At 35.0% G+C, this 7640-nt stretch overlaps 2 protein-coding genes across 2 annotated transcripts in view; both read left to right on the forward strand.

The window, feature by feature from the left end:
- LOC134850893 (zinc finger SWIM domain-containing protein 8-like) overlaps positions 1–3754 on the forward strand; it is a 32277-nt gene extending 28523 nt beyond the window's left edge. Inside the window, exons 15-16 of the mRNA XM_063866667.1 lie at positions 7–92; positions 3059–3754. Coding sequence (XP_063722737.1) covers positions 7–92; positions 3059–3288 — 316 coding nt within the window. The 3' untranslated portion in view covers positions 3289–3754. The remainder of the gene's footprint in view (positions 1–6; positions 93–3058) is intronic.
- The window catches only part of LOC134851945 (spermatogenesis-associated protein 17-like), a 290103-nt gene that overhangs the window by 46096 nt on the left and 236367 nt on the right, over positions 1–7640 (forward strand). The gene's annotated exons all lie outside the window — the stretch shown is intronic.

Below are 7640 nucleotides of genomic sequence, written 5' to 3' on the forward strand. Positions count from 1 at the left end.
CTTTAGATACCTAGAGTGCCTGAGTCGGAAGCTGGAGACCTTGGGAACCCCCAGTGGTCAAGGAGATGAAGACTTGCTGCAGACTGTCACAAGTGAGTAGCTTTGTTTTCCGATTAACTCGCTGGCTGTGACTGCAAAGAGCTATGGCGTAGGTTGGCTTTTCGGTCCAATTTTAGGCACCTCAAAGGCCGACAGTCAAGTGTGGTATCAAACAAAAGCCGTATTGGCGTTGTTTCGGATTCCCAAAAAATGGGTCTTTCTGACTCATTTACGCTGTGAGCGAGTGAACTTCCCATCTAGTTTTACTTTATTTAGCTTTTGGCTCATTATTATATAATAGAGTTTTCTGCCACCTTCTAATTACACTTGGGTCAGCTTAGTGTATTATTACGAGCCCTCTTTTTTTCTAAGCTAAGTCCCAAATATTGGTGCTACTTTTACCGCTTTTTGATAGCATGTGCTTTAAATTTCGAATAGTAATAAGAACTGAATCAAATGAACTGAAAAAAGCAATTTGTTTCAAACAACATAACAATAATTACGCTTGCGATTAGCAAGTGTCATCAAATCGGAATGTAGACTTCTTTTTTCTAGTTCACAACTAGTTTAACAAAATCAGTTGAATCAATTGCTGATATCAATGCTGACTTGCTCAATTTCATGAAATTTCAAATTAAACTGGGTGGGTACCAGTTACTACAGGGTAGTTTCAGGGGAGTTGAAACTTTTTAGTTTATTTTTAAATCAGTTTTTTTTGCTTAACTGGTGTCTCCTCAAAGATTGTCGGCCTTGTTTCAGCTTTGTAAGTTTGTTTAGTTGCTAATTTGAATTTCAAATGCCTTGCTTGGCATGCTTGCCTAAATTTTTAGTTAGAAAAAAACAGGTTTTATGAAAATGTATGGGATTAGGAGGATAGGGATTGTTTCTTTCTCTCAAGAACTCTTTTACCAATTTTGAAAAAAGGGTATCCACAGTAGTACCGCCTACAACCTTGCGTGTCTGCATACTCTCCTGGTCTCTTTTTGCGTTGCCATTTTGTCTCGAAAAACTGTAAGGAAAATTTAGACCGATATTTTTGAATTTTTAAATCTTTTTCTCAAAAACTAACATACCAAGTTAGAGGTTTTTTGATTCAATGAATAAAGCGGATTTGGAAAGCTCCCTTCCATAAGCGTCCACACCCAAACGTTTTTTAAACATACAGATATGGCCCTCGGAATAATGAATTTTTTGTTATTTTTGAACCGTTTAAGTTTTTTTTGACTAATTTACCAAACCAGAGGTTGTGAGTTTAATGGATATAACGGATAGTAAGAAGCTCCCCTGATTTAGCGCCCACTCTTAACTGGTTTCCGATGACGACACAAAAAGTTATCGTCATCGGAAAGGTCAATTTTTTTTACCGGTTTTCGAAACTTAGGCAATTTTCGAGAGAACCACCCTGCCAAACCTGGACTTTTGGATTGAATCGAAATGGCAGGTTGGGTGAATCTCTTCTGCATTAGCGGCCAGGCGCAAATGTTCAAAAGCAAAAAGCTCTGATTCTCGTAATTGTCAACTATCTGATTTGTTCTTTTTTTCTGGACTTTTCTCGATAACTATCCTGCCAAATCTAATATCATAGGTTTGATCGTCATAACATGTTGTTGGAAGTTGAATTTTGTTTTTTTGCTTCGCCCAATTTGTTTTGAAAAAAGTTATGGCCTTCAAACAAGTGAAATTTTTGAATTTTTGACCGTGTTTCTGGAAGTTTTATGACTTTATTTTAACATTACCGTGCCAATTCTCAGGTTGAGTGTTCAATCGAGGAACCCGATTTTGGGAGTCTTCTCTACTTTATTGGCCACAACCTGTTTTTCACAGAAAAAAAGTTACGGATTTAGAAAAGTCAAGTTTTTGAACTTTGACCTTTTTTAGAAAGTTTTTGAATTTTCTTAAAAACTACCCTATCAAATCTGAGATTGAAAGTTGAATCAAAATAAGCGGTTGCGCATTTTTTCTTGCAGAAGAGGCTACTTTTTACTTTTCTGTAAGATAAATGTTATGACTTTGGAAATATTCCAAAATCTCTAACATTTTCACTCTTCTCCCTAATTTTAGTAGAGAAACTAAGGTTTTGGGCAAAGTCCAGTTTTCGAAGTTACGCATTTTGTCCCACATCGGTATAAAAATTTTCAAAAATATGAAACACGTGCTTTCAGCTTTAGCTGGGCCCTAGGTGTCCTTTATTGAGTTATACGAAAATTTAGGTTCACCTTGTTTTTCTTAACATTTTTCAATTTTTTTTCGACTTATGTTTTTTTATAATTGTGTTGTATCGCAAGTGGTGCGAAGCTCCGCTTCGCCGCTGTTTATCTCGCAATTTTTTGAAGTTTTTACATAATGTGGCTTTATGTGGATTTGTTACATGCAAACTTGTGTGGATGCCTTCTTTTTGTTTTAATCCAAATTTTTACTTAAAAACTTGAGTCTATTTGTATTTAGTGTCACTTTTGCTGAATGGCATTGGCAATTGATTAGCATATGTAATTGCTTTATTCGTGACCAGTGTTTGTCTTTTGTTAAGCTTGAGTGGTTAGTGCGTGAGACTCAAAACCTCTTGATTGCAGTAGGTCGAAGCTCGAATCCCAGACCTAGATGAGTTTTTACTAATTCCGGGCCTTATTTCTATTTTTTTTCTTATGACTTTTCCTAAAGCTTTTTTGTCGTGTTTTTGCTAGTGTTTGCAAAAAATCAAGTTATTTTGAATTGCAGCAATTAAATGGCCATATCCTAAGGGTGAAGTATTCTATTTCAAACTTGTCATGGAACTGATAGGCGACTAAATACAAGTAATTAATCGTGAAAGGCTTTTTTTCAAGTCAAAGAGTTCATAGTGCCCAGACAAAGGTTTTTAAAACTAGCTAAGAGAAAGTATCATGGTGGGCGTCAGGCAACTAACTTCTTTATTGAAGTTTTTGCCTGTACATAGCTTATATAGAGATCGAATTTCACGCTTCTCAACGGACGATGTTTAAGCGTTGGATGGATGCGTGTGATGATAGATCATGTATTTTAGGCATGCGAACATGTGCAATTACCCAGTATTCCACAAACGTATATGCGAACACAGGCGGCGGGGGACTTGGGGGAAACAACAACCCCCTCCTCCCCCCTGGAGGACAGACCTCCAGTGCTAACAACACAGTGCAGCGCATAGGAGACATGTCAAGACTAATCGTGGCTGCCAGGAACATGAGACCTGACCTGAGAGAGAAAATTCGAACTCTTTTCTTGCCGCCAACTTAACAGCAACTCTGAAGACTGTTAGATTTCACGGAAGGCTGTAAAAAACTGAAGACTGGTAGTTTTCATGTGTGGTTATGGCTACAGTGAAATTAATAAATCTGTGAGAATTGATTTATACTCTGGGTAAAGTTAGCTACGTTTAGTTTTGTCTGTATACATCATTTTTCATGTCTGAAATAAGTATCAAATTTAATTGTGTTTAGTTGTTTCCATGCATCTGGAATTGTGCTTTAAGTTATGTTTTTGTTTCGGGTGACGGAAGCGCACTGATTTATGTAAATTGCAAGCCTGAATACTTTTTCGGATGGCATGATGTATTAAATTGTTGTAAATTTAGACGGAGGGTTTTGTGCTTTGCTACTAATTTCACGTTTCAAAAGAGTAATTTATGTAGTTATAACTTAGTGCTTTATGAAGTGTTTTTACTTGAAGATCTACCCCTATTGTAAGCATCTCTTCAAAATGAGGTGAGTTTTGTAAAATACATTGTTATCTTCAGAAATATTCAATTAGTACTCAAAGCAGGTCCAGTCGCCAACAATATACGTGCCGCTTATCAGGGGAGATGCAGTACAGAGTGCATCAGACTCGCAATCAAGAGGTTGGTGATCCGAGAATCATCTTGATCAGTGCTCGCTGCTTATTGGCGTGGTATCTATTGAAATCCGAAAAAAAACTAGGACAACTTGTAATGGCACTCGCAGGGGCTATCTAAGCAAGTTTCTAAGAGATTACGTATTGCAGACTCTTATATAGGTCGTGATGATTTTTTCGTTTTTCAGGAAAGTCAAAATTCGTGCAAGCTCAAATTTACTTTTCGCGGTTTGACTTTAATTTGTTTAAAGTTCAGTTCATTTCCATTATTAGAAGAAAGGTAATTTTAACTATCGAACAGCAAAACTAAAGGTCACGAAAAATGCGATTGACTTACGGTTTCAAAAACGAATTCAAAGATCAGATATCCCAGCGAAGTCAAATTTCTAGCTATTAATCCAGTTTTCTCGAACTAGCTTGATTTTATCAAAAAAAGTGAATCATAAATTGTTCAGAAACTCAAAGAGTTTCAAGTCCATCTATTTCTTTCTCAGAAATTCGAAGGTTGAAATTTTGTCAGAAAAAAAACAAGTCAATTCTGTTACTTGCGTTCATTGACTCTTCCGACTGCATGTTGACTCAGACTTGTTAACGGGCCGCCATAATTGAGGCCCGGCCCGGCCCGATATAATTCAAGTCGAGCCCGTTGGCGGCCCGATAAACAGGAAATTTATTAAATATCGGCCCGTTGGGGCCCGTTGCTGCTTTTTTGGTGAAAAACAAATTTGTTTCAAAACAATTTTAATTAATTGTTTTACTTATTTATAAAGACCTTTTTTAAAAGCCATGGAAACCATTTCAATTGCCTCAACGGTTGTAGGCGAAGTTTTGCCCGTCTTTCGGATACCGTCAGACCGCAATCAGTGCGCACTGAAACATAAAATTGGTTAGTCAATAAAAGTAAGGCCCGTTGACAAAAGTGAAAACGTCGGCCCGGCCCGTTGACAAGTTTGTATTGACTATGTTTGGCTTGTTCTGTTATTAAGTATCAATGGGCAAAGTGAAAGTGAGGTTCATTTTTGAATTCATTGCTATGCACTATTGGACAATTTTAAGCGCATTTTATTTTTTTTGCTCGGTAAAAAGTGCTTTCTTCATGATGATTTTGGATTAAAAGAAATTGGATGAAATTTTAAAATAAAATTGGATAAAATTTTAACATAGCGCTAATTATCAGAGCTACACATGGCCAAATAACCAAATGGACAAATGACCAAATAAGATCATTACTGAAAGTTTCAATTTATATGATCTGCATTAAGTTGTTCACAGAAGTGACTTTTTCTCGATTAAACGGAAAAAATTTCAAGTGAGGCGAAACATAATAAGCGAAAAAAAAATGAATTCTTGAGCTTGAAAACTTCACTTAACTCGACTATTTCTTAGAATTTAACTCGTTTTCAAGAAATTGAAACATTTAGTGTGAACTGGCATTTTTAGTCGCTTTCAAAGAGGATAGCTCTGATAAATTGCTCCTAATCAAAATAAGAATTTATATGAGATTCGAAATTAATTCTGCCCAAAATCATTCTTTAAACCAGGCATTTTAAAAAGACAAATTTCTGTTTTTGATGAAAATTGTCACCTTAGATGCTGTTGGAGGTTATTAAGAGTCTTTAGGTCTTTCTGATTTTTTTCAGGTAAAAGTTTTAAAATTTGTTGACGCTCAATTTAAATTTTTCGCGGTCTGAAATCTGATTTTTTTGATGCTCAATGAATTTTTATTGTTAAAAGTAAGGAAAACTCCACTATCGAACATCAAAAGTGTCAAGGTCACGAAAGATGTGATCGACTTCTGATTTTGAAAATGGAATTTAGTTATCAGTTTTTCTAGCGAAACAAAATATTTACGTATTGATCCAGTTTTCTCAAATTGAGGTAATTTTAACAAGTGTTCATTATAAATTGTTATGCAAAAAAGAGCTTTAAGGCTATCTATTTTTTTCTTCGGAAGTCAAAAGTTGAAGTATCTTGAAAATACAAGTCAGTTTTTTTTCAGTTTTTTTGCGTTCATTACTCTTTTCCAAATGTTAGTTGACTATGTTGTTTAATTATAAGTTGGGATATTATAAGAATTGTATAATTGATTTGGGAACATTGTTCACATTTTTATGGCGTAGCGGAATATCTTTCATTCAAAAAAATACAGCAAAAAATCGCAACTAAAGACAACTCGCCCCCGACCTATTAATATGCCTTTTGATAAGTATATTCATGTAAATTAGTGCATACTATATTTGTTAGCTGAATTTCGCTAAATTGAGTGTTTTTTATGTCTAATACTCACAAGGTTGGGGAAAAAACAAGACTGCTCGTATCAGGGCGAAGCCCTGAATGTTTCGACTGCCTTTAAGGTTTATTGAGCAGTAGTAACATAAAAATTAAATGTAATAAAAAAAATGAACAATTTTTTTTTCTAAAACTTGAATTTTTTTAAATAAAATTATCCCCCACACGCCATATAAAGTACAAATGAATAGATTTCGCTCATTGTAACAAATCAATTATGGCAAATAAACTTCTATCAACCAATTTGGAACGATTTCTTTGACGGAATAAATATTCTCCGCTTACGCGTTAATAGAGCGAAATATATCGAGCGTTAATTGTCCCAAATTGGCCGAAATGGCAATATTTAAACCCCCATAACTTTACAAAAAATGATCACAGGTGAAATATCTTTTCAAGTTTAAGCTCAAGGCAACAATACCTTTTGAATGATATAAAAAAAATTCCGTCAAAAATGGCTAGTTAAAAAGTCGAAGTTTGTCTGAAGAAAAAAAAACCCACCGCGAGCACAAATATTCCGTTACTTTCGTATCGAAAGTCGGAATAATAACAATTTAGCTGTTTGTCCGAGTGAAGAGTTAGACAATGCAATTATCTCCTCTACAATTACACTCGACTTGAGTGATATAATGTGCTTGGTTTAGTGTGTGTCGCACATATCTAGATTGAAGGGATCTGATCAGTTATTGTTTCCTGAATATTGTGAGCTGTCTATTTTTGCTGGGGCTATTCTCATGCGCGAAAGACCGAATGCGGGCGAAAAAACTCGTGTGCGAATGACCGAAATTAAAATTAGCCGAAAGTCAAATTTTAAAAAGAAGCAACTGCCATTCAATTAAAGGAAGCAATATTTTGCTTCTTTCATAACGAAACTCTTCAAATATAGATTTTTTTCCAATTCGGCGGCGTCAGTGACAATTTGGTAATTTTGTATATTTCTGCCGTTTTTATATTCGGCCAATATCGATATTTAGTCCATGGAAATGTTTACTTCGCGTATGAGGGATTCCACCTACTTTTACAAGCTGTCTTGTTACGAGTTGTCGTTTTCTGTTCAAAAGTTTGCGATATCTTCAATTATGGATCATGTTTATCGAAGCAATGTCGACTTTTTCAAAATAATTCCGCCATAACTACAGAAGAATTTGAATAGCTGTAGTTTTGCTAATTGCATTACTCGAAAAAATATATACTGTTGCCAAAAAAGGTTTTTCGCGTAAATTTCAGAACTTGGTATAACATCCCTAATTGGCCAAAATTTTTGATAATTTTGAAAAACTTTCTACGTCAATTTAATTGAATAAAAAACCCGCAAGTTTGAGCTTAGCTTCTCTTACAATACGTATTCATAAGCATTCAATTTTACCGCATTTAAATATAATAAAAGCTTTTGATGTTTTTGCTCTTTTGAACAGATAATTTCAACTTAAAAAAATTTACGCAATCTTCAAAAGTTGTTGATTTACGAT

Source organism: Symsagittifera roscoffensis, chromosome 7, assembly GCF_963678635.1.
Source record: "Symsagittifera roscoffensis chromosome 7, txSymRosc1.1, whole genome shotgun sequence".
In the NCBI taxonomy this organism is placed as follows: Eukaryota; Metazoa; Xenacoelomorpha; order Acoela; family Convolutidae; genus Symsagittifera; species Symsagittifera roscoffensis.